Source organism: Prionailurus bengalensis, chromosome A1, assembly GCF_016509475.1.
Source record: "Prionailurus bengalensis isolate Pbe53 chromosome A1, Fcat_Pben_1.1_paternal_pri, whole genome shotgun sequence".
NCBI classification, from domain to species: Eukaryota; Metazoa; Chordata; class Mammalia; order Carnivora; family Felidae; genus Prionailurus; species Prionailurus bengalensis.
In genome coordinates, this window is record NC_057343.1 from 91,513,130 (window position 1) to 91,539,781 (window position 26,652).

General features: G+C 48.3%; 1 protein-coding gene across 1 annotated transcript in view; it reads left to right on the top strand.

Moving 5' to 3' along the window:
* The window catches only part of ADAMTS2 (ADAM metallopeptidase with thrombospondin type 1 motif 2), a 244,553-nt gene that overhangs the window by 58,346 nt on the left and 159,555 nt on the right, over positions 1-26,652 (top strand). The window contains exon 3 of the mRNA XM_043585562.1: positions 20,553-20,712. Coding sequence (XP_043441497.1) covers positions 20,553-20,712 — 160 coding nt within the window. The remainder of the gene's footprint in view (positions 1-20,552; positions 20,713-26,652) is intronic.

A 26,652-nucleotide genomic window follows, 5' to 3' on the forward strand; every position in this document is an offset into this window, starting at 1 on the left:
GACTTGCCCTCTCAATACTTTCTTCTACCTCTGGGAGAAACTGAGGCTTATAGGGAGAGGAAGGCTGAGCCAGCATTGCACAGTGAAGCCTGCATTTTTTCCCCATCAGGGTTTTTGTATCTGCTCTACCTCTGAGGGGCACATCTGCTGGCCAGTGCATCTTCCCTAGCATCCCTGCTTCCTGCTGTGGCCTTGACCGCACCCCTGCCCCCATCCTGACCAGACCTGTGTTAAGGGGATTCCAGGTTGAGGCTGCAGACTTACTGTGGGGACTAGCTGCCCCACAGGTAGCAGGGTAGCAGCCCTGCCCACCAAATCAGTCTTTGTCCACCAGCTGGGTCACTGGACCCTTGGTGAGCCCCCCCGGAGGAGCAGGACACTGCCTCCTGGACCCCCGGGACTTGGGGTTTCCTCCCTGGAAAGTGTATTGCATCCTTGATCATGCTGCTCCTCTAGAATTACAACTTCCAGCAACTCTGTAGGCTCAGCCTTGGGATTCCCAGGAAATTCTGAGGCACTATGGCCATGTGAAAAGCCCCATGGTAGGAGTCTTAGCTGACCCCTGGGGGTAGAACCAGCCTCTCTGCAGGAATGAAGTAGAGATGCCAGACTGGAGCTGTCCCTGGCCGGGCTCTGGAGTGGGGCTCCTGCTGGTTCCCAGAGAGGGGGGTTGGAAAGCATTCCCATTTCCCTGGGCTCGCACTCACTGTTCAGTGTCAGAGGGGCTGGAATGTCCACTATAGGAGGGAGAGCATCAGGAGCCCCATGCAGCCAGCCTTGGGCAGGCTTTGATTTTGCTGGAGTCTTATCTTTCTCCTTGCCTGATTCAGGGGTGGCCTGCCCAGGTGGTCCCCTTCCTTCCTGCTGTCTGGAGTGCTTCCTGAAGCAGCAACCCCACCCAGCTCTGTCATTTCAGGACCTAGGAACCCCCCAGCACTCCTGCCAGCAGCCAGCACTGTGTCCAGGTGGTGTTGGAGCACAGACGCTGTTCTGGGCTGCATTGTGCCCCCAACCCTTATTCATATATCAGAGTCCCAGCCGTGAGTACCTCAGAACATGACTGTATTTGGAGATGGGTTTTTTTCCCAGAGATTAATTGAGTTCAAATAAGGTCATATTGGGTTCAGCATGACTGGCATCCTTATAAGGGCGGGGGGCGGAATTTGGACACAGAGACACACAAAGGAGTGACCATGTGAGGACACAAGGGAAAGGGAGCTTATCCACAAACCAAGGAGAGGACGCCTTGGGAGAAACCAGCCCTGTAGACACCTTGATCTTGGTCTTCCAGCCTCTGGGACTGTGAGAAAGTAAATTCTGTTGTTGAAGTGGCCCAGACTATTTGTACTTTGTTGTGGCAGCCTGAACAGACTAAGGCTGGGGTCCTGGAGGTGGCATTGACCCTGCTGTCTTGAGGTAAGGTGTGTTGGCAGCTTCTTCTTAGAGCATCGGCAGATGCAGAGTGAGCCAGTGAGAATGCTGAGGAACGGTCCTGGGGTCATCAGGCCCGTGGGTTCTGCAGTAGGACTTTGTGGGCTTTGCTCACCAGGATGAATCTAATGGGGGTCTGGGATGGCTGGGTGGCAGTGTCTGCAGGGTCTGGGGTTCTATGGGTGCACATGGCTGGCGACACCTTGGCCCAAGGCCTCTGCCACCAGTTAACATTGCTCATGGGGGTGTTAGCTCCCTTACAGTGATACTCAGCACCCCAAATAACACACATTTAGGAAAAAAGCATACATTGGTGCTGCTAGACAAGTGCCCCTGCCCCCCAGTACCATGACCAGTCCCTGAAGGTTCCTTCTGGACCAGGCTCAGAGTGGAGGAGCTCAGAAGTGCTGGTTCCCAAGCAAGTCAGAGGTCAGGAGGAAGCGTGGGTATGCACAGCCTTCAAGGAGGCAGGGGGGCCTGATGGGACAGTAGGGTAAAGGTGTTAGATTCTAGCTGGTGTGTGTATTGTGTGGACTGGGCTGTCCGGGGCAAATGGCAGCCAAGGGAAGGGGCTGGGGGCAGGACCTTGAGCAAGAAACTTGGGCCTTATTCTGTGAGCTCTCCTCCACCTCACATCTCGAGGCCATAGTCTGCCGGGGCCCGGCTGGTGAGATATGGGAGTTCAGAAAGAAAAATTCCACTTTTCGATATTTTGGCAAACGTTCCTACAGCAAGAGTCATTTTTCTTCTTTAGCAGAGAGTGCCCTGTTATTTATGTGAATGTTAATTTGTGACTGGGGACATTCCCCGACGCGGTCTTCTTATTGAGTGAGACCTGGGAAATGTCAGCTGGAGCATCTGTCAGGATTGGGTGTCAGTTCTTGTGATAAATGGGCAGGCCCGTCGTGGTCCCAGGGTCTGAGCCTGACCCACTGACCTCTCTGTTCCGGCCAGACTGGAGGCCAGTTCCAGTTCCCGGAGGCCCTCTCTGGCGCTGGTGTGCTCAGGGGCCAAGTATGGGACAGTCTGGACTTTTACAGGCTTAATAGGCCACCTCCCATGGGAGTCACCCTGGTGCTGCCTCATTTAACAGGAAGACCCACAGGCCAGCCCCTGCCTATGCTGGCTCCCGGGATGCTCTCTTGCCGGCATCTTGTTTATCCTATTTTATTCCCTTATCTTTCCCTCTGTGCCCCCCACCCCCTCCCTGCTTCTTTCTTCAAACACATCATTTTGGTATAAGCCCTTTGTAAACATCTCAAAAAGTACAGAAAATACTAATAAAAAAGCAAAACCCACCTCAAACCTTCACACTGTTAACTCTTTGTCACACATATTTCCAGACCCTTCTCATTTCATGTTAATAATCGTGATAACTGGCTAATGTGCTAGGCACTGTGCTGAGTGCTGTTATCTCATTTAACCCTCACCCCAAGTGTGTGCAAATATTGTTTTTCTCATTTTGTAGCAGCAGCACTGAAGCTCAGAGGCCACACAGTTCGCCAGTGCTGAAGTCAGCATTTGAATTGAAGCAGAGTGACTTGTAGGCCATGCCCTGATTTGTTCGGCTGTGCAGACATTCAGCACACAGATATATGTGACTTTATAGAAAGGCATCGTACTGGTGCTGGGCCTGCCTTTCTTAGTCACCAATATGTTATGGATGTAGTTGTTCCTTAAGTGGTAAAAAGTCCCATCTGTGAAACTATTTAGACCTAGCATAGATTTGTAAAATTTGTAACTTTTTTGCAAGGCAGGAGATTTTTGAAAGCAATCTGACCATTTACATTTATTGTTATAACAGATATGTTTGTTGTTGCTTCTGTCATCTTATTTGCATTTTCTGTTTTTATGTCCTTATGTTGTTTTTCTAGTCTTACATATTTTCTCTATGATCTATTCTCCTTCATCTCCAGTCATTTGGAGGGAATATATTAGTTTTATAGGTTGTGGCTTTAACAACTTCAAATAGGATTCTGAAACTAGTGTTTATCAACTTTAGCAGCTTATCAGTAATTGTTGATCCTTCTATGGAAGATTAAAAAATTAACTGCAATTAAACTGCTTCTTTCATCCCTCCCATAACCCCTCTTTCATATTTTTCAACTTGTTTGGCAATTTTTGCCACAACTTACTAAAGTGGAGTTAGGAATTTTTACATTGCATAACTTCCCTTTCCAGAATGTATGGTAAACAACATCTGGTTTGTAATAATTATTACAGTGGAATGGATGCAGAGGCCAGATCAGGTACTTTCAACCTGTGATTTTCCCATTTGTGGAAACTTGATTTTGAAATCAAGCCCCAAGTTGCATAGAGCAGCAGGCAAGAAAAGGTGGGGAGGGATGTAAAATGGAACTGAGGCAGATGCTGTGGAGAGGATCCTGTCCAGCATCAGAGGTGGGGCACAGTGCTTCTATGTCTCCTGCTCTGACTTGCTGGAGGTCACACACCTAGTTAGTTTGCAGACTTAGGGCTCCCATCCCAAACTCGTGGTGTCTAAAGCAGTGTTCTCTCTAGGCCTGTGTTCCCTAAGTGTTAAGCAAAAATGGATGATATGGGCCCAAACATGACATTGAAAAACACTGGATCCTATCAAAATCCCAGCTGACTTCTTGGCAGAAATTGACAAGGTGATCCTAAAGTTCATATGGAAATACACAAGACCCAAAATAGCCAAAACAGTATTGAAAAAGAAGAACAGAGTTAGAGAACTCACACTTTACAATTTCAAAACTTACTAAAAAACGATGGCAATCAAGACTGTGTGGTACTGGCAGAGGGACAGATGTACAGACCAACGAGGCAGAACCAAGGATTCAGAAATAAATCCTCACATTTATTTTTGACAAGAGGGCCAAGACAGTTCAATGGAAGAAAAATCAGTCTCTTCGGCCGGTGGCTCTGGGACAATTGGACACCCACATGCAAAAGAATGAATTTGGACCCCTGCCTCATACTCTTAGAAAATGGATCTTAGATATAAAGATAAGAGGTAACACTGGAAATCTGTTAACAAATCGAAGAGTAGGACTTCATTATTTTGGGTTAGCCAAGCCTTAGATACAACACCAGAAGCACAAACAACAAAAGAAAAATAAGTAAGTTGGACTTTACGAATGTCCTTTCAACTTCAAAGAACTCTGTCCAGAAAGTGAAAAGACAACTTATAGAATGAGAGGTAAAGTTTTCAAATCACAGATCCAATGGGGACTTGTATCTAGAATATGTTGAAGAACTCTTACTAGTCAAGGAGAAAAATGAAAATAATCCAGTTGCAAAATGAGCAATGGGGGTCTGAACATTTTTCCAAAGAAGAGAAATGGCCAATAAGCACATGAAAAGATTCGTAAAGTCTTTTGTCATCAGGGAAATTTAAATCGGAACCACAGTGGAATGCCACTCTACACACACTCTCTCTCTCTCTCTCTCTCTCTCTCTCACACACACACACACACACACACACACACACGGATGGCTAGAAGAAACATAGGTAATGACAAGTGTTGGCAAGGAGGTGGGGAAGTCCGAATTCCTCACACCCTGCTGGAGGGAACGTAAAATGGTGCACCTGCTTTGTGAAACAGTCTGGCATAGGTTTACCATATGACTTAGCAATTCCACCTCTAGGTAGATCCCCAAGAGAAATGAAAACCCATGTCTGCACAAAAAACATATGCATGAATGTTCAAAGGAGCATTCACAAAGCCAAAAAGTTGAAACAATGCACATGTCTACCAATCAGTGAATGGATACATAAAATGTGACGCATCTGTAGGATGGGCTATTAGCTGATAGTAAGAAAGGAATTTAAGTATTGACGCATTTTACAGCGTGGGAATCTTGAAAACATTATGTTAGGTGAATGAAGTCAGGCACAAAAGATCACACAGTGTATTCTGTTTATAGAAAATGTCCAGAACAAGCAAATCCCTAGAGACAGAAAATAGAGTGGTGGTTTCCAGGGGCTGGCATGTGCATATGTGGGGGAGATGCTGGGGGAATATGGGAGTGACTGCTAATGTATACGGGTTTTTTTTTGGGAGGGGGGTGATAAAAATGTTCCAAAATTGATTGTGATGATGGTTGGATTATACACCCCGTAAGTGGGTGAATTGCAGGATATGTGAATTATAGTCCAGTAAAGCTGTTCCATATTAAAAAAGCATGAGTCTCATAGAGAGAAAGTTATTCCTCTCTCAATTCTATTTTAAACTTTCAGATGGAGTCAAAGAGAGTCTCAGTTTGATGCTAACAGGTCTTCTTCAATGCCCCTTCAGGGTTTTTTTTTTTCTTTCTTTTTGGTAATAGAGATCAAGACTCAAGCTAAGAGTCTTACTGTATAGGATCATCCAGCTAGAATTTAACAAAACTGGGTAAGGCCCAAATCATAATGGCGGTGAAAAGAATGTGGGAGTTTGGTGTCCCTGCACTGGATCTCCTGGGGGCCGGTGGTGAGGGGCTGGTCTGTGTTCCCAAGCCCGCTCCTGGCCCACAGGGAGAGCTGATCTAGTAGTTTGACGTCCTTGAACCTTAGAGTCCCCTGGATATGGAGTGTTCTGCCTTATATAATCTTAGGAGAGTTTGAAATGGCATCATATTTAAAGACCTCTGTAGAACTTGCTGTGAGTGCTGTCGGGACTCAAGCCCAGGGGTCACTCAGGTACCACAAAGCCCCTTAGGAATGAAGGGCAGAGACTTGCCACACTGAAGCACAAAGGGGGAGCCCAGGCACAGAGCAGGGCACTTGGGGGTCTGTCCAGGCTGGGAGAGTGAGCTGCTACGGCCTTTCTTTTACAGGGAGAGACAATGCTTCAGGGGAGGTGTGGGGTTCCTGCTTTCAGTTGTTTTGGCCCTTTCAGGTCCCATGGAATTATGGAAAGAGGACCAGTGCCTAATTCCCAGGTCCCCCGGCCCAGCTCCTCACTTCGCAGATGAGGCAGCTACGGGCTGCAGAGGGAACAGCGCTGGCCTCAGACCAGGATTCCAAGCCGGGTCTCCTGGCTCTGTATCCAGGGCTTGCTCCCCTTGTCAGTCCCTCCCTCTACTCTGCCCTTCGAAGTGAGGTCCTGCTTTCCTTAGCACTCACTTGGCACACGTGTCTGTTGGGGCTGCATGGTTTTGTGCATCGGAAAACCTTGGGCAGCTGAGGGCAAAAGAAGGATTTTCTGGAGCAAAGGATCTCAAGGCCCCAAGACAGGGCAGGGCCTGCCGGGTGAACTTACTGAGGCTGTGTGGTGCACAGGCTGAGGACTGTGGTCCTCCGTGACCTGTCTGTGTCACTTGGCTGGGGAGGACACCACAAGGCTGGGTCTGGCAACAGCCTCCCCTTTCACCTGGCCTGCACACTGCAGGGAGGGATGGCTCCCCAAGAGGAAAGAAGGCCACATGGATCCACCAAATGAGGCAGAGAGCAGGGGAGGCAAGGACTCGGCCTCAAGGGTGTCCACAGACTTCTCCAGAAGGGCATGTTCCGGAAGGCACAGAGCAATAGTGGATGGAGATGTAGGGGAGAGGACACATGTTTCTATGGGATTGCTTTCATGTGCTGGCGGCCAGTGCCTCCCACCGATGGCTGGTGCTCCTTTTGGGAAAGTGGGAAAATGACCCTGTAAAACATGCTCTGTGGTGCTGAACTGAGAAGGAGCCCCTGCTGGTTGGGACTCCCATGGGACAATAGTCCTTATGCTTGTGATATGTGGCATTTAGGGTCCAGCACTCCCCACACACCCATAAAGCTTCCAGGGCCGTGCTCTTATTTTCCCCAGGTGGCTGGGAGGGAAAAGAACATCCTCTAGATGACTTGGAAGTGGCAGGTCCTTTTTTGGCAGTGCACTAGACCATCATTACCAAAAGGGAGGAGAGAAGAATGGATATGGTTCTGTCAGAGCTAAAATAGCTCCAGGAATGGAAATCTTACCAGATGCCAGTGTTCTGGGGGATTCCTGTGGCAAGTGCATGTGTGTGTGTGTGTGTGTGTGTGTGTGTGTGTTTCAGAACAAAGTCAAGTTTTGGGTGACAGCAGGCTGATGCAGGCGTGTGCTGCCTTGTCCCCTGTCAGAGTCTAGATCCTTCTGTTTTTGGACCAGCATATTCCTTTCTTTCTATTCTTGATTGTCACCATTGCAACCCTGACAAGCACCTGACAGCCTTGGTACTGGAGGTTGCAAGAATGACAAGATTGAGTGACAGCCTCGGTCCCCCATCACACATGCGTGGGAGCCTGCTGCTTGCTACAGCCTGCGGCTCCCACTGAAGAAGCCAGTGAAAACAGGGGGTTGGGTGCCTTGCTTTCCAGGGAGACCCCAGCTCTGAGAGTGTCAGTGTTTTAAACACTTTAAAATTCAGAGTAACAGGGACACCTGGGTGGCTCAGTCGGTTGGGCATCTGACTTTGGCTCAGGTCACAATCTCATGGTTTGTGAGTTCGAGCCCCACATCAGACTCTGCTGCCACCACAGAGCTCGCTTTGGATCCTCTGTTCCTTTCTCTCTCACTGTCCTTCCCCTGCTCCCTCTCTCTCTCTCTCTCAAAAAAAAGGCATTAAAAAAATAAAAAAATTAAATTAGGGGCACCTGGGTGGCACAGTCAGTTAAGTGTCTGACTCTTTGTCTCGGCTCAGGTCATGATCTCACAGTTTGTGAGTTCAAGCTCCGCATCAGGCTTTGCGCTAATGGCATGGAGCCTGCTTGGAATTCTGTCTCTCCTTCTCTCTGCCCTGTTCCCACTTTTGTGTGCTCGTGCTCTCTCTCTCAAGATGAATAAGTAAACTTAAAAAAATTTTAAAAAACCACAAAATTCAAAGTAACAGAGGATATCTGTTAAGTCTTTGGATTCTTATAATTTTTTTTTAACGCCTAATGTCTATTTCTAGTGACTACTTCATCATAAACCAAACAGCAAAGGAACAGCCATAGAAGAAGGAAGGGGTAGGGCAGGCATCTTATAATTCACCAAGTTCTGAGGACCAGCCAGTGGATTTGATGACTGAAGCGCTACCAGGTTCCAGGCCGCTGCAGTAGAGCCCTCCCTGTGATCCTCCCTCCTGGCTAGGTTGTGCAGACGGTCACGGAGTTCAAGAACAGAGTGGGTTTGGGGCAAGAGCCAGTGTCGGGGGGCCAGCCCTGCGAAGGGACACCAAGCTGGACAGACACAAGTGGGATCTTGATGGAGTGCCCTTCAGGGACTTCTTTAATATTTATTAAGTGGGGAGAGGAAACAGATTCTTATTAATGAAAATTACATGTAGAAACAGATACACGTGCCCCTGGCAGCAGGAAAATCAAAGTCCTGGGGGGAAAAAAGCTCAGCAAAACGTAGCCCACGTTCTGTACCTTGTTCTCTTGTCAATTTTCTTTTGCAGGTTTCTAGACAGATCATTCCTGGGATGCATACTAAGATGCTTGAAATTCAGGCAATAAAAGAAACCCCACTTTCTTTCTGAAGAGCCCCCACCAAGCGTGTCCCAGCCAGTGGTGGGGAGGAGTGACCAAATGTTGGTCTCGGGTGGCAGTGCTGGTCTTGAGGTGGGCAGTCTGCAGTCTCAGGGTGACCAGATGCTGGTCTGGGGGTGGTCATCCATTGGTCTCACATGGTCAGCCTCTGGATTCTGTGGGGTCATGTGCTGATCTTGGGGCAGGTGTCTGCCTGCTCCATTTGTGAGCACTGTCAGTTAGAAGTCTCTGGTTTCACGAGGAAACCTGAGTAACCTGGCATGATGCTTCAGGTTTATCTCAGTGTGCTCTGTGCCCTTGAGATGGGCCCTTGGGAGGGTTCCTGCCAGGCAGCTGGGCCAGCTTGGGCCCTGGTCTCCTGACTGGGGCTCAGGACAGCATCAGATTCAGTGCCCTTGGGTCAGCCCAGCAGGAGGCCAGCCAGGGAGGAGAGCCCGACCCTGGCATGTAGGGAGACCCTTAACTCTTCTGAAATCTTTTAGGCCAGAGAGGGCCACTCCTCACCAGGTTGGGTTGTCACATTGGGTCCCTCTAGAATGACCCCAGGGCCATCAGGCTGTGGCATAGATGGTTCCTAGTCTGGGGTGCAAGAGTCCCTCCAGAAGAGGGGGTTGCCTTGCTGTTTGCTGGTGTCTTATTGTCTTGCCCCCTAATTGCCACAATAGGTCTGGTTTGGCCCAGGGTCCCACCTGGGAGATGCTCCCTCCACCTGGGGTCAGGGTCTGATTCCTAGACCCTATGTGTTCCCAGCAGGCTTTCCCACCTCTGGGTCTTAGTTCTCTCATTTGCAAAGCAAGCAGGTGGATGACGTCAGTTGGGTCGCAGAGCACCATCAGCCTGTGCTCCGGTTCTGTGTCCCAGGCTGTATCTGCTCCTGCAGCAACCATGTGATGGGGAGGGATGATCAACTCTGTTTACAGGCAATTCATTGGAAGCTCAGGGAGCCTTAGCACCTTGGCTGAGGTCACCTGGTCAGGCAGAAACAGAGCTGGGAACCCAGAATGCTGACTCTGGACTGCATGGCTAGTTCCCACGTGTACTTGAATGGGTTCTTTGATAAGATGGGTTTGAGACACCAGTCTGCCCCCAAACCACAAACGTGGGAGATGTCAGTGGCACTGTAGAGGAAGGAACTCTTGCTGTTGTCCAGTCACCCACAAGGCAGTTGGAAGGGGATGGCCCATGATGTCCCTGCCTTTCCTGTGTCTCAGAGGACATGCCCCACTGTTGTGGGGTCATTTATTCACTCATCCACAAGCATTTGCTCACTCCCTGCCTGGCCTGATGGGACCCTGGGACCCGGGCATGAGTCAGAGTGTAGGGCCTGCAGAGTTCTCACAGGCCTGTCCTCCCTTCACTCCTCCCACAGACTGGTGACCTTGGCACCCTGGTCTTGGCCCCCATAGCTCTGGCTCCTACCCTTCCTTTGCATCTTAGACCCCTTCCCCAGAAGACCGAGATGCTGCAAACCCATGTCTTTGGGGGGGCTGCCGTGCCTGCCTGTCTCCAATCCTGTGCCCTTCAGAGATGGCCACCCCCTTCATCCCACTGCCCACTGGGACCCTGTATTCATTTTCTGCAGCTGATGTAACAAATTACTGAGAACAAGAGAAACTTATTCTCTCACAGGTCTGGAGGCCAAGGTCAGGGTGTTGGCAGGGCCACATTCTCCCTGGAGGCTGGAGAGGAGAATGCAAGGGGACTCCTGGCCAGTGCCAGCTAAGCTGGTGTGTTAGATGGGCAGCCGGAAATGCCAGCTTTTCTGATGTTTTGAGAGAATTTGAAAATCTGGTCATTTATGTGAAATCCTCTGATTCTTAAGTTGGAGCAACTAATTTAAGCTTTTAAGAAGCTCAGAGTGAGGTCACCAAGTTGGCAGAGTAGGGGATTCAGCTTCCATCCCCCAAAGAAGATGAATAATTAGGCAACTATCCACCAACAAAAACATCTCCGGGAAAACTCAGGAGTCCACTTAAACTTCAGCAACACAGTAGAACAAAAATCCTGAGAAAAATGGCACGAGAAGAAAAGGAAGGCAGCTTCATTTTGTCTGTATCACCCTGTCCCCCAGGCTCTGTGCCCCCAGGCGCTGCTCTGTGCCAAGAGGGAACTTCCCCAGCATGAGTTTCCCACACCAGGAAAGGGAGAGTGGGGTGTGCGACCAGCTTCCCTAGCCTCTCAGTGAACAAAGGACCCACTCTGTGTCACCCCATCCAGAAACCAGTGAAGCTGAGAGGTATAGAGATGGCTAGGAACAAAGAAGAAGGACAAGAATTACCAGCATTAGGAATGACCATGGTTCCCTGTGGTCCACTCCACAGGGGACCCCAGCAGTTTTCACTGCTGAAGAAACCAATGGTCAGCACGGCTGCTATGGAACCCTGCAGATTTTTTAAATTGATTTTTTAAAAAGTTTGTTTTTGAGAGAGAGAGAGAGAGAGAGAGAGAGAGAGAGAGAAGGGGAAGGGCAGAGAGAAAGGGAGAGAGAGAATCCCAAGCAGGCTCCATGCTGTCAACGTGGAGCCCAGCGCCAGGGCTCAATCCCACAAACTGTGAGATCACGACCTGAGCCAAAATCAAGAGTCGGATGCTTAACCAACTGAGCCACCCAGGTGCCTCTAGAGCCCTGCAGATTTTACCACTGAGTTTTCATCCCACACGCTTTCACACTCACAGACACTAGCTGCTTGAGTCCCTCCTGCTCCCTCTTCCCACACCCTCCCCCCAAGCCTGGGATCTGCATCAGCAGCCTTCCCTGGCCTCTGTGGCTGCACGAGTGCAGAACACCAGCCTAGACCCCTGTGGCTGACCCTCACTGCTGTGTATACACAGGGCTAACCCCTTCAGCTGTACACATGCATACTGCTGACCTGACTCTTGTCACCAACCTCCACTGCCATGTGTGTGCCTGTGGTGAGACCCTGCCACTATGGGAGTGCACAGTGACAGCTAGGTCACTGGTAACTGTTAGTGTGTCTGTGGTTGGCTTTGGTTCTTACTGCTGGTCCTGGCTCTTGTCACAAGTATATATGAAACAAGACCCTGGGGCGCCTGGGTGGCGCAGTCGGTTAAGCGTCCGACTTCAGCCAGGTCACGATCTCGCGGTCCGGGAGTTCGAGCCCCGCGTCAGGCTCTGGGCTGATGGCTCAGAGCCTGGAGCCAGTTTCCGATTCTGTGTCTCCCTCTCTCTCTGCCCCTTCCCCATTCATGCTCTGTCTCTCTCTGTCCCAAAAATAAATAAACGTTGAAAAAAAAAAAAAAAAGAAACAAGACCCTGCCACTCCACGGGCACCTGCAGCTGATCCCCATAGCTGAGTATGTGCATACCACCAGGTCTGGCCACCACCACTGCCTGCCCTGATCCCTAGCCACTAGACCTGAAGGCGCCACTGAAGACCTCAAGAGTGCTTGTAGCCACTGAAGACCCCCATAGTGCTTTCCAGGGACCATGAACTTGTCAATGTTGTGGATTCTAGCATCCTAAGCCAATGAAACATCATGTCTTCCCTACCCACCCTGCCCCCCCCCCCGGACCCAGAACCACCACACACCCCCTGCAGTTGGTGCCCTGCTTTTGCCCACCAGATCTGGGGGCCAGATGTCAACAGCATGACCCGGTGTGCTCCCACCTGCAGATGAAGGTCTTTCCTTACTGAAGTCAGCTTATAAAGTCTGGAAATGCACAGAAACCTATGCAAGGCTACAGGGATTATGAGGAATCAGAGAAATGAGGCCCCATCAAAGGAACACAGTAAACTTCCAGCAACTGATCCGGAAGAAATGGAGATACATGAATTGCCTGATAAAGAATTCAAAATAATCATTCTAAGTTTCCTCAGAGAGCTTAAGAGAGCTAGGAAAACAACACAAGAACAAAATGAAAAGTTTAACAAAGATAAAACATAAAAAAGAACCAAACAGAAATATTGGGGTTTAAAAACAGAGTGATTGGAGTGCAGAATTCAATAGAGAGTGTCAACATCAGATTGGACCACGTAGAAGAGACAGTCAGTGAAGTAGAAGGCAGATCATGTAAAATTATCCAGTCAGAGGAGCGAGAGTATGAAAAGGAATGGAGGAAGGCCATAGAGCTTATGGGTCACTAGTAAGAGACACAATCTATGCATTATTGGAGTTCCAGAAAGAGAAGACAGGGAGAAAGGGGCAGAGAGTTTATTTAAAGAAATACTGGCTGAGAACTTCCTAAACCCAGGGAGAGATTTGGAATCCAAGTTCATGAAAATCACCCCCAAATTTCTATCTAGAAAGATCTTCTCCAGGACACATTATAGTAAACCATCTAAAGTCAAAGACAAAGAGATCCTTTCAAATGAAGCAAGAGAAAAAATTTCTCTCTTACCAGAGACCCCCCACCCCATAAAGCTCTCAGTGGATTTCTCAGCAGATACCTTGCTGGCCAGAAAAGATGGGGAGGATATATTCAAGGTGCTGAAAAAAAAAAAAAGAAAAACTATCAACAAAGAATACTTTATCTTGCCAAGTTGTCCTTCAGAAATGAAGACATGATAAAGACTTTACCAACCAAACAAAAGCTGAGGAAAGCTCATCACACTAGACCTACTTTACAAGAAATACTGAGGGGTCCCTGGATGGCTCAGTTGGTTAAGCATCTGACTCTTGATTTTGGCTCAGGTCATGATCTCATCATTGTGAGTGAGATTGAGCCCTGCGTCTGCACTGTCAGCAAAGAGCCTGCTTGGGATTCTCTCTCCCCCTCACCTGTGCATCCACATGTACATGTGCATGCACATGCTCTCTCTCTCAAATAAATAAACATTAAAAAAATAAATGCTGAAAGGAGTTCTTCAAGCTGAAACAAAAGGGTGCTAATTAGTAACATAAGAACATGTGAAAAAATATAACACCCCCGTAAAGTATATAATCAAATTCAGAATACTTTAATACTGTAATATGGTGGTTTGTTAACCCCTTAAATCTAATATAAAGGTTAAAGAATGCAAGTATTAAAAATAGCTATAGCTATAATAATTTGTCAATGAATACATGATATGAAGAGATGTAAATTGTGACATCAGAAACATAAAATGTGGGAGTGGAAAATAAAAGGGAGAGTTTTTGTGTTCAATTGAAATTAAGTTGTTATCCTTGTCTGAGGAAATCTTCAGCATCTTAAGACTGGAAAGTGTAAGTGCTTTTTGGTGAATGCAGTAACCTAACTTCTTCCCAGCCTGCTGTCCTGGACCTGAGCTGCAGCCTCCAGCCCTGCCATCCCTCCTGCAGACTGGATCCCCCTACAGCCATTTCTGTTCTAATGGAGTGTTGTACAGCCTTTAGCCCATGGGAAATCTTTGTAGTAAGAAACCAAGGACCGGTTTTCCATCCGACATGTGTGAATGCCTTACCCCCCTTTATTCTACATTAAGTCCTAGTTCAGGTTCTTTGAGAATGAGCAGGGAAGGGGCAGAGAATCCCAAGCGGACTGTGCTCTGGCAGGTCAGCCCAATGCAGAGGATCATTGAGCTGAAACTGAGAGTCCACATGCTTGACTGACTCAGCCACCCAGGCACCCTAGTCCTATTTTAGCCTTACATCTCCAAATGGTGAAACATTTCAATAAAATAACAATGATTTTAAAAAAAAAGAAACTAAGATGTTATCAACATTTATTATATCTGTAAGATGAGTAAGCCTCAGAGTAACTGCAAAACAAAAACCTATGGGAGATGCACACAAGATAAAGAGAAGAGAATCAAAGTATACCACTGTAAAAAATCATCAAGTCACAAAAGGAGACAGCAAGAGAGGAAGAAAGGAACAAAGGAACTATAAAACAGAAAACAATTAAGATGGCTTTGGTGAGTCTTTAACTATCAATAATTACTTTAAATGTAAGTGGGTTAAATTCTGCAATCAAAAGTCTTAGAGTGACTGAGTGGATTGAAAAAAAAGGAGGACCCAACTATATGCTGCCTACGAGAGACTTACTTCAGCTTTAAGGACACACTTAGCCTTAAAGTGGAGGGATGATAAAAGATATTCCATGAAAATGAAAACAGAACAGAGCAGGGGTAGCTATACTTATAATAGATAAAATAGAGTTAAGTCAAAAACTGTAACAAGAGAAAAAGAAGGTCATTATACAGTTGTAAAGTGGTCATCAAGAGAATATAAGAAGTATAAATGTATATATACACTCAACATCAGAGCACCTAAATGTAATAAATCAAATACTAATAGATCCGAAGGGAGAGATAGACAACAATACAATAATAGTAGCCCCACTTTCAATAGTGGATAGATCATTCAGACAGAAAATCAATAAGGAAACATTGGACTTGAACCATACTTTAGACCAAATGGACTTAACATGTATACAGAACATTCCATCCAATAACAGCAGAATACATATTCTTCTTGAGTGCACATGGAACAATCTCCAGGACAGATGACATGTTAGGGTGGAGAACAAATCTTAGCAAATGTAAATTATACCAAGTAACTTTTCTGATTACAGTGGTATGAAACTAGAAATCAACAACAGGAGGAAAACTGGAAAATTCACAAATATGCAGAAACTAAACAATGCATTCTTGAACAACCAGTGGGTCAGAGAAGAAATCAAAAAGGAAATAAGGAAAGTATCTTGAAACAAACAAAAATGGAAACACAACATACCAGAACTTATGTGATACCGCAAAAGCAGTTCTAAGAAGGAAGTTTATTTTATTTTTGTTTTTTGTTTTTTGTTTTTTTTTTCAATATATGAAGTTTATTGTCAAATTGGTTTCCATACAACACCCAGTGCTCATCCCAAAAGGTGGCCTCCTCAATACCCATCACCCACCCTCCCCTCCCTCCCACCCCCCATCAACCCTCAGTTTGTTCTCAGTTTTTTTTTTTTTAATTTTTTTTTTCAACGTTTATTTATTTTTGGGACAGAGAGAGACAGAGCATGAACGGGGGAGGGGCAGAGAGAGAGGGAGACACAGAATCGGAAACAGGCTCCAGGCTCTGAGCCATCAGCCCAGAGCCCGACACGGGGCTCGAACTCACGGACCGCGAGATCGTGACCTGGCTGAAGTCGGACGCTTAACCGACTGCGCCACCCAGGCGCCCCTGTTCTCAGTTTTTAACAGTCTCTTATGCTTTGGTTCTCTTCCACTCTAACTTCTTTTTTTTTTCCTTAAGAAGGAAGTTTATAGTGATAAATACCTACAATAAAAAAGATTTCAAATAAACAGCCTAACTTTACACCTCAAGGAACTTGGAAAAGAAAAACAAACTAAGCCCAGAGTTAGCTGAAGGAAGGAGATAACAAAGATCATTTCAGGACTAAATGAAGTAGAGAATAGAAAAACAATAAAAAGGTGAACAAAACCAAATAAAGATGTAAATAAAATTTAAAAAGATATTATAACCAATATCACAGAAATATGAAGGATCATAAGAGAATACTATGAACAAGTATACAACAACATATTAGACAACCTTGAAGAAGTGGATATATTCCTAGAATCATATAATCTACCAAGACTGAATTAGGAAGAAATAGAAAGTCTAAACAGACCAGTAATGAGAAGGAGATTGGATCCATAATCAAAAATATTTCCAAACAAAGAAAAGCCCCAGAGTAGATGATTTCACAACTAAATTCTGCCAAACATTTCAAGATGAACTAATGCCAATCCTTCTCAAACTCTTCCAAAAAATTGTGGAGGAAAGAACACTCCCAAACTCATTTTATAATGCCCAAACCAGAAAAGGATGCTACAAGAAAAGAAAACTATAGGCCAATATCCCAGGTGAACATAGATGCAAAAATTCTCAACAAAATACTAGCAAACCAAATTCAATAGCACATTAAAAGGATCATGCATATTATCAGGTAGGTTTTATCCCTGGGATGCAAGGTTGTTTCAACATATGCAAATCAATAAATGTGATACACCAGCTTAACAGAATGAAAAACAAAATTCATATGATCATTCCAATAGATGCAGAAGAAGCATTAGACAAAATTCAACTTCCTTTTATGATAAATCTCTCAACAAATTGGGTGTAGAAGGAACATAGCTCAACATAATAAAGGTTGTATGTGACAAACCCACAGCTATTATCATACTCAATAGTGAAATGTTAAATGCTTTCCTGCTAAGATCATGAACAAGACAGGGATGCCCACTCTCACCACTCCAGTTCAACTTAGTACTGGAACAATTTTTTTAAGCTTATTTATTATTTAGTAATCTCTACGCCCAATGTGGGATTTGAACTCCTGACCTCAGGAACAAGAGTTGTATGCTCTTCTAACTGAGTCAGCCAGGTGCCCCAGTAGTGAGACTTCTAACCAGAATAGTCAGGCAAGATAAAGAAATAAAAGGCATCCAAATAGGAAGGAAAGAAGTAAAATTGTCTCTATTTTCTGGTTACATGATCTTATATACAGAAAATCCTAAAGACTCCATCAGAAAACTGTTAGAATTAATCAAATTGATTAAAGTTTCAGGATACAAAAATCAACATACAAAAATCAATTAAATTTCTATATGAGAACAGTGAGCTATCTGACAAAGGAAGAAAACAATCTCATTTACAATCACATCTAAACACAACATCACGTCACCCAAGGAAGTGAAAGAGCTACACACACACACACACACACACACACACACACAATGATATTGATGAAAGAAACTGAAGAAGATACAAATAAATGGGAAGATATACTTTGTTCATGGATCAGAAGAGTTAATGATGTTAAAATGTCCATACTACACAGAGCCATGTCTAGATTCAATGGAATCTCTATCAAAATTCCAAATTCTAATAGAAAACCAATCCTAAAATTTATATGGAACCACCAAAGACCCCAAATAGCCAAACAAAAAATGGTGGAGGCATTATTCTGATTCCAAACTGCATTTCAAAGCTATAGTAATCAAAACAGTATGATACTGGCACATAGACAAATAGAACAGAATTGAGGGTCCAGAAATAATCCCACACATAACACAGTGAGTTTATATTTGGCCAAGGAGCCAAGAATACTCAATGGGGAAAGATAATCTCCTCAATAAATAGTGTTGGATAATAACATGCCAAAGAAGAAATTGGACCCCTGTCCTACACCACTCACAAAAATTAACTCGAAATTGATTAAAGACTTCAACGTAAAATCATAAAACTTGAAGAAAATATAGGAAAAAACTTCTTGACATTGGTCTTGGCAATGATTTTTTGGATATGACACCAACAGCATAAACAACAAAACCAAAAATCAGTAAGTGGGACTACATCAAACTAAAAAGCTTTTGCACAGCAAAGGAAACCATCAACAAAATGAAAAGGCAACCTGTGGAACAAGAGAAAATATTGCAAAGCAGCATGTATCAGATAAGAGGTTAATATCCAAAATACATACAGAAGTTATACAACTCAAAGCAGAAAAAAAATCTTATTAAAAAAATAGACAAAGGGCTTGCATTAGACATTTTTTTTCACAGAAGATGTACAGATGGTCAATAAATACATAAAAGGTGCTCAACCTCAGGGAAATGCAAATCAAAGCCAACCATGTCGCATAACATCTGTTAGAATGGTTATCAAAAATATGAAATAACAAGTGTTGGTGAGAATGTGGAGACAGGGAGCCCTTCTGCACTGTGGGTAGGAATGTGAGCTGGTTCTGTCACTATGTCACTATGGAGATTCCTCAAAAAATTAAAAATAGAACTACTGTATGGTCTAGAAGTCCCACTTGTGTGTATATATAGAGAGGAAATGCCAACAGAATATTGAAGTGATATCTGCACTCCCATATCCATTGTGTCATTATTCATGATAGGCAAGAAAGCAACCTAAATGTCCATCTGTAGATGGCAGGTTGATAAATGTGGTTTGTATATACAATGGAATATTATTCAGCCTTTATAAAGAAGGATATCCTGCTGTTTGTGACAACATGGATGAAACTGGATACTATGCTAAGTGAAATAAGCTAGACACAGAAAGAAAAATGTAATCTAAAATATTCAAACTTAGGGAACCTGGGGTGGCTCAGTCAGTTGGGCATCTGACTCTTGATTTCAGCTCAGGTCATGATTTCATGGTTCATGAGATTAAGCCCTGTGTCAGGTTCTATGCTGACAGTGTGGAGCCTGCTTCAGATTCTCTCTCTCCCTCTGCCTCTCCCCTGCTCATGCTTGCTCTCAAAATAAATAAACTTAAAAAAAAATAAAATAAAATACTCAGACTTATAACAGTGGAGTAGAATGGTGGTTGCCGGAGGCTGAAGGGAGGGGAAAATGGGAGGTGATGGTACAAAATTTTAGTTATGCAAGATAAGTTTTGGAGATCTATTATATAGCACAGTGCCTGTAGCTAACAATATTCTATCATATACTTACAATTTGCTAAGAGGGTCAAATATCATATGAAGTGTTCTTACCATGAGAAAATGATAATAGTAAAGGGGTGGGAAGATAACTTGAAGGTGATGGATATGTTTATGCCCTTGATGGTGGTGGTTTCATGAGTGATACTTATTCCCAAACTCATTGAGTTGTATACATTAACTGTACACATCTTTTCACATGCCAATCATATTTCAGTAAAATGGTTTTAAAAAACCCACCCAGAACCCTGAATGGGTCATAAATGTGTGATCTAAAGGAAATGTATCTGCAGGTTGACACAGTGGGGCCCCCCAGTGTGAGACCACCAGTTTATGGATAATAGATTGAAAATCAAAAGCATGGAAGTTGGACGGATGGCCAAAGGGAGGGTAGGGCCCTGTGCCTGCAGTTGGGGGATCTGAACGAGGTGCTGAAGGAAGAAGGGGAGTTTGCCAGATGGCCAAAGTGAGAAGGCCTAGTTGTGAGTGCTGTATTGGAAGGAGGGGCTGTCCCGGCCACTGGTGTGAGGTGTGCGAGTTAGGGACTGGGGGTGGGGGTGGGGGGCAGTGGGAAGCTGAGAGTTTTGGATGCCACAGTACAGAGCAGCCTGAATCCTGACAGGGACAGGGGTCCAGGGACGGCTTTCCAGCATGGGGGGGGGGAGGCGGCTACAGCCAGTCTTGGGGGAGACAGCAGTCCAGTTGCTGCGGAGTCTGGGCCGGTGACTGATGTAGGTATAGGTAGGGGTAGACGGTGGGGGATGGGGACCGTGGCCGGCCTCAGAGCTGCATGCTGTGTCCGTGGCTTGCACCGCTGGGCAGCGTGCACTGTGGTCAGCGTGTGTTTCACAAGGGAAGCTGGAATAGTCCAGTTTTGAGACCCGAAATCTCATCATCTTGAGGGTCGGGTTCAGAACTTTTGAAAATACTGTTTTGGTCCAGCTGGCCATGTCTGCAGCAGATGTAGTCCCCAGTTGACAGTTTTGGCCTTTGTCTTGGATTTTGGGCTTCTGGGGGGAGGGCGTGGGGGTGACTCAGACTCACGCAGACTCACCACCCTCCAGGGCTCTGGCCTCAGTGACTAGAAGTGGAGGCTCTGGGCAGATGAGACTTCTGGGGTCACGTGTGTGTGCCCCCACCCCGGCCTGGGGTTCAAGCCTGACACCTAGCTGGGGTGCTGGGCAGGGTCCCTCTGGTCCTATCAGTCTGGTGGGAGGTTCTTCCCTCTGGGACCCCTCCTTGGTCTGTCTGCTGTGCTCTGGGAATTTGAACCATCTCATTTTTGCCCCACAGGCTGGCCTGATCCGTATGGAAGAGGAGGAGTTCTTCATCGAGCCCTTGGAGAAGGGGCTGGCAGCTGAGGAGGCTGAGCAGGGCCGTGTGCATGTGGTGTATCGCCGGCCACCCACTCCCAGATCCCCTACTCTGGGGGGGCCACAGGCCCTGGACACAGGTAAGGCTGCTTGGTAAGCCCTGGTTGTGTCCCCGGGGACCCAGGCACCCCTTCTGCAGGCCTGGTCCCAGGCTGAGCATGAGCTCTGCTCTCACTGACCACATGGCATGGTGGGAGTACTGGGGTGCTGGGCGGGGGGCTCTGCTGTGGCTGCACATGGGCCACAACCAGCAAGTGTCAGGGAGCCGGGGAAGCACAGACTAGGCCTGCACTTGGGCCCGAGTTCGGTGCCCATGTCTGAGCCTGTTTCTCTGAAGAAGATATCTGCTGGCCCCAGACAGCCTCTCCTTCCTTCTGTGTGGTCCACTTTCCCTGCAATGATGATTGACTGCCCCTTCCAGGGCACTCCCAGAGAAGGGTCCTGAGCTCTCTTTAGGCCCCATTTGGACCTTGCTTCCTCTGGTAGATAGCCAGATGCCGCGAGGGGAGGGGAGGGCATGACGAAGACCCCAGAAGTGCTCCCAGCAGCTTCGGCAGCCTGTACACAGACTCAGATCATTTTTTTTTCTTTCTTTTTCAACTTGGAACCAAGGTGGTCTCTGGGCCCAGGAGCATGGAAGGAGCTTCTGGATGGGCATGGTGACAGCTGCTGGCTGTAGCCCCTCAGACCCTTCAAGGAGTCTTGGCCTACCTCCAGCCCAAACCTCCCCTCTCTTCTTGGGATCTTGGGTGCTGGGTTGCAGCAAGGCCAGGCTGGGGTCTGACCATGGTCCTAGCAGGCCTCACGGTCCTCAGGGCCCCAGGGACCAGATAAGGCTGCCTTGCCTGTGCCTAGGCTAGGCTCAGCCCCTAGCCTCTGGTCCTGATGGACCCCTGGCTGCAGATGGTCAGGGCAGCTGGGCCTTAGGTCAGGCTCATCTGCATGTGTACAGAGAGCCCCGAAGGCCCCGCTGGGCCAGCCCATCCATGCTGTGATTTGCCGAGACACTCCCATCACCCGAAGCCGCCCAGGCTCATTTATTTCAGGTCTCTCTGACTGCCCAGCTTGACAGATAAATTGGGCGCAGGCTGGCAGGGCACCATTCTAATTTCAAGGAGTGGCAACAGATACCTTTGCAAAGCAATTGTTCCGTCAGGAAGCTCAGCGCTCTCTGGAGCTGATCAATACTTTGGGCGGACCCTTTTTCCCAGGTGATGAATTGCTGTCTGCCATGCCTTCTTCAGGCTCAGCCTTCCTGCCTCTTTCCCTACCCATGGGCTTCTCCGCAGGGGGAGGAATGGAGAACGACCCTAGAGCATGAGCATAAAAGTGAAAATAGGGCAGGCGAAATGCCCCAGACCAGGGATAAGGGACTATACTGGCCAGCTGTCCTTGGGCAAGTTTGGGCCTCTCTCTGTCCAGTGGGATCAGAAGGGCCTGTGTCTCAGAGAGCTGAGGGCTTTCGGGTTGATGCTTCTGGGCTCTGCTCAGTCTAGGTGAGGTAGAGCCTGCAAAGAGGGGCTGTCAGGTGCTCTGGGCTTGCTCCAATTCCAGATTCCATGTGGTGCCTATCTCCTGAATGTGGCAGCCTTCCCCCTTGGCCTTGCCGGCTTTGCCTTATTATCTGGGCTTCTGTTGGTCTTTTGGTACCTTCTGTTAAATCCGTCCTCCCTTCCCGCCACCTATTGTTAGACTAACTCAGGATGCAGGAAAGGAATTTCAAACTACAAACAAACCTAGAAACCAGTGGCCTTAGAAGATGCTGGGAAAAGCTGGCTTCGTGGGTTGAAGGCTGAGACTGTGCTAGAAGGTGGTGGGGTGTGGTGAAGGTATTCCAGCCTGGACCTTAGACCTCAGGCCTGGGCTTTGGGCGTGTAGGCTCCAGGCTGTGGGGCTGTGGGTCGTTGGTCCAGGCCACAGGCCCGGGGTCTGGGGCCAAGTCCCCTTTCAGTCATGTCCATGCCCAGTGTCAGCACGACCCTGTGCGGGTGACTTGGTCCACCCACACAGTGAGAGTACATTTCTCACCGGATGTGCCTGATTGTTCCCACTCACTCAGGACTGAGGCCCACTCACTGGCTGGAGGGGATCCAGACGCAAGTTATGCTGGGGCTGGGCTGAGGGCCCACGGTGAACTTAGACAGTCCAGCTTTCCATTAGCCTGGGCCTTGTCCAGGCCCATAGTGTGTGTGTGCGCGCGTGTGTGTAAGCCAGGGGATCCTTTCTTCTAGTGAATTCTGATGGGGACTCTGATATATCAGTGTGGCTGTGGCTGAAACAAGCAGGAAGTGCTGACTTGAGGCTTCCCCCCACCTCCCTACCCTCTCCCAAGGCAACTTCCGGAAGCAGGTTTGAAGCTCCCATGATGGGCCATGCATATGATAGGTTCTCTGGGGAAGGGAAAATACCTGTTCTGGGTCTTCCAGTCTGGGGGGGGTGGTGGTGGCATCTGACTGGGTGTGGGGTTGGGGGTAGGGGTGCCTATTGGGGGTGGGTAGGTGTGTCCCACACAGCCCTTCCCGGGTGCTGAGACACACTGTCCTATTTTCTCTGAGCACCTAACAGCCTTCCTGGGGTGCTCTCAGGAGGTCACCCAGCCTCAGAGAATTGTTATCACAAATAGTCTCCATCATCTGAGGTCAGTTGCTGGGCTGCAGACTACCCAGGGAAGAAGGATGGAAAGTGAAGGTGTTCACGTGTCTTGCCAGACTCAGGCCAGGGTCTGGCATGTGCTCAGAGCAGCTTAGCATATAATAGTGTTGCCCTTGGGCCCTGGGAGAGGGTATTAGGGTGAACAAAGGCTTGAGAGAGAGGAGGGGGGAACTTTTCTCTCCTGATTGCCCTACATATGTTGCAGAAGTGTTTCTGCTCAGCCCTGCTGGACCCAGGAGCCCAGAAGGGGCAGGAGGGCAGAGCTGAGGCCAGGGGGCCAGGGCGGCCTTTTGGGGACAGGTGGCGGAGGCATTTCCAGGCCTCCTCTGTGCCAGGCCTCACTCGGGTGCACCTGGCCTCATTCTCTGTCCCTGCCCTGAGCCAGCCCTGTGTCTGGGAGAGTATGTTGCTGGGGGGACTATATAACATCAGCCTTTTTGGTTTTTGTGAGCCTGTACGGGTGTGTGCATGCACTTTTGCACTTAGGCACATACGTGGATGGGGTCCCACTCTGAGTTCCGGGCCTACGCCTGAGCCCTGCCCTGACTGCCATCTGTCAACTCTGTCTGGGGCTGTGGAGGGGGAGCCAGGGCCAGCGGGTGTGGGAAGAGGAGCCCCAGTCTGGGCCGGAAGCCCTGCCTAGTACTTGAGCCGGTGACCCTGGCACGTCACTCCCTCCTACTCTCTGGCTACCGCGACATACTGCCGCCAACTGGGTCGCTTAAAACAGCTGGAGTGCGTTATCCTCTCCCAGTTATGGAAGGCGCAAGTCCGACAGGAGTATAGTCTCTGGGCAGAAACCAAGTGTCGGCAGGGCCATGCTCCTTCTGGAAGCTGCGGGGCGATCTGCTCCTGGTCTCGTCCAGCTTCTGGTGGCTGCTGGGGTCCCTTGGCTTGTGGCCACATCACTCCAGTCTCTGCCTCTTGGTCACACTGCCTCTTCCCCTTCTGTGTGTGTGTTTAGTCTCCCTCTGCCTCCCTCTGGTAAGAGTGCATGTGATTGCATTAAGGGGCCCATCCAGATGATCCAGAAGGGTCTCCCCCCATCTCAAGTTCTGTCATCTAATCACATCTGCAAAGTCCCTTTTTGTCATATAAGGTAACATTCACAGGTCCTAGGAATCTTGGGGGCCACCAGTCAGCTTACAGAGGAAGTGAACCAGCCCTGTCGAGCAGGGCCATCTGTGCAGTGAATGGGTTGCCCATCCTTAGAGGAGCAGGCACCCCTCGCTTCTTCTTGGGGCACAGTGCTCAGGCACAGCTCAGGCAGGGCCATTTCCCTCTGCCTCTGCCAGACTGTGGGGCCTGGAGAAGCTGGGCCGTTCTGTGGCCAGGCTGGCCCCAAGACCACGTGCACAAAGCTGGCCTTGCCACTGACACTAAGAGCCTGGTTGTCTGTGGGAGGCTGAAGATCCCCACAAGGTGGGAGAGATCCCTGGGTCATGAGCTGGGCATGTGGTCTCTCCGTCAGGCACATGGTGCCATTAGCAGAAAGCCCTGCCATCCCAAGACACAAGGCCAACAGGACCCAGCAGACAGTGTCAGTGAGGACAGTGGCAGAGGGTAAGAAAAACAGCAACACCCATCCTTGGCCTGACTTTCATTTCCCTCCTTTTGATGTAAATGATCGACACAGGGGTGCCTGGGTGGCTCAGTCGGTTAAGTGTCCAACTTGGGCTCAGGTCATGATCTCATAGTTCACGGGTTTGAGCCCCACATCGGGCTCTGTGCTGACAGCTTGGAGCCTGGAACCTGCTTCCTATTTTGTGTCTCCCTCTGTCTCTGCCCCTCCCCTGCTCACACTCTGTCTCTCTCTCAAAAATAAACATGAAATAAGTTAAAAAAAACAAGCAATGACTGACACAGAGAATATGTCTCTACTAAAAGGCAAACAGTAGCATGAATGTGGTGGCATGTGGCATCCAGCCATGGCCTCGTCGTGGGCACAGAGCTGACCGGAGGCCTTGTCCACAGGGGTAGCCCCTGCTTAGCTCCCCTGAGCATGACCTGGTGGAAGTGTGGCCCTGGGACAGTGATCCTCTTACTGTCAAGAGAATCCAGACATCAGAACTTTCATGTGAACTCTCATGATTTAAAAATATTGCTTCAAATTTCTAAAAAGCTCCGTATGAGCCAAATAGGACATGGCCTCCATTGGCAACCTGTGCTTATGAGATGCAGAGACGTAAGTGTCCTCTGTGCTTCTGTGGGGGGTGCTCTGCTAGGCCCCCTGCAGTCCCGGCACATGCCCTCAGGATGGAGGAGGGGCTTCATGCCCCTGCTAGGTGGGTGGTCTCTGTCCCACAGAACTGCCCATGGGCCACTGTGTCCTCCTGCCTGCTTTGCTCTAAGTCTTGGCTGAAGGAAGAGAAGTCAGACAGCTCAGTGCTCATGACCTTGGCTGTTGCCTCCTCGGAAGCAGCCCGTGCCAAGCCTCTGCCCGCTGCTGTCAGGCTGCGGCATCCTCCCTGGTGGGCAGAGGAGGCATGCCGCCCTCGGGAGAGTTCTGCCCTCCTGCTGCCAAGGAAAGCCAGCGAGAGAGCATGGACAGGGTGCTGGCACTGTGTGCTCCTCCTAGTGGCTCCTCCATGTGGCCAGCCTGCAATCTCCATCCAGTGGCCCACAGTGGTTCCTCTGCTGACCCGCTGCGTATCTCCATCCATCACGGGACATTGCCTTAAGCAAGGTAGGAGTTCCCCAGGCCTCTGAGGAGTAGGGAAGGGGCTGCCTCAGGAGTGAAGCTGGAGGTAGGAGTGCAGGGCCAGGAGCCGGGGCACCAGGCTGATGCTAAGAACTGGCAGGGTCTGCAGCCTGGAATGTTCCAGAGCATGGATGGCGTCCTGCAGGCAGTGGGAGGCCTCAGTAGGAAAGGAGTCTGAGATAGTTCTGTGTCACAGCCAGCCATCTGTGGTCCAGGTTGGAGGCAGGGAGTCCAGAGTGGGGTGCAACGGAGAGAGAGTGGAGTCCTGTCAGGACAGGCCATGGATGGGAGGTGGGCAAGGCTCCACTCAATAGTAGGTAGATGACCAGGCCAATCTCGGTGATGCAGTGAGTGTGAGGCATAAGGGAGAGGCTGAGGCCTGAAGGGGGTGTGGAGGGGGCCGCTAACTTGTTGGAGGCCAGATCAGGGAGGCTTTCCTCTCTGCAGTCTGTTTCCAGAGACACATTACCACAAGCTTGGTAGCTTAAAACAATACAGGTTTATTGTCTTACAGTTGTGGAGGCCAAAAATCCAAAATAGATCTTAAGGGGCTAAAACTAAGATGTCCATAAGGTTGGTTCCCTCTGGAGCATCAATGAGGAGAATCCCTTCCTAGCCTTTCCCAGCTTCTAATGTCCACCGGCATCCCTTGGCTGGTGGGCACATC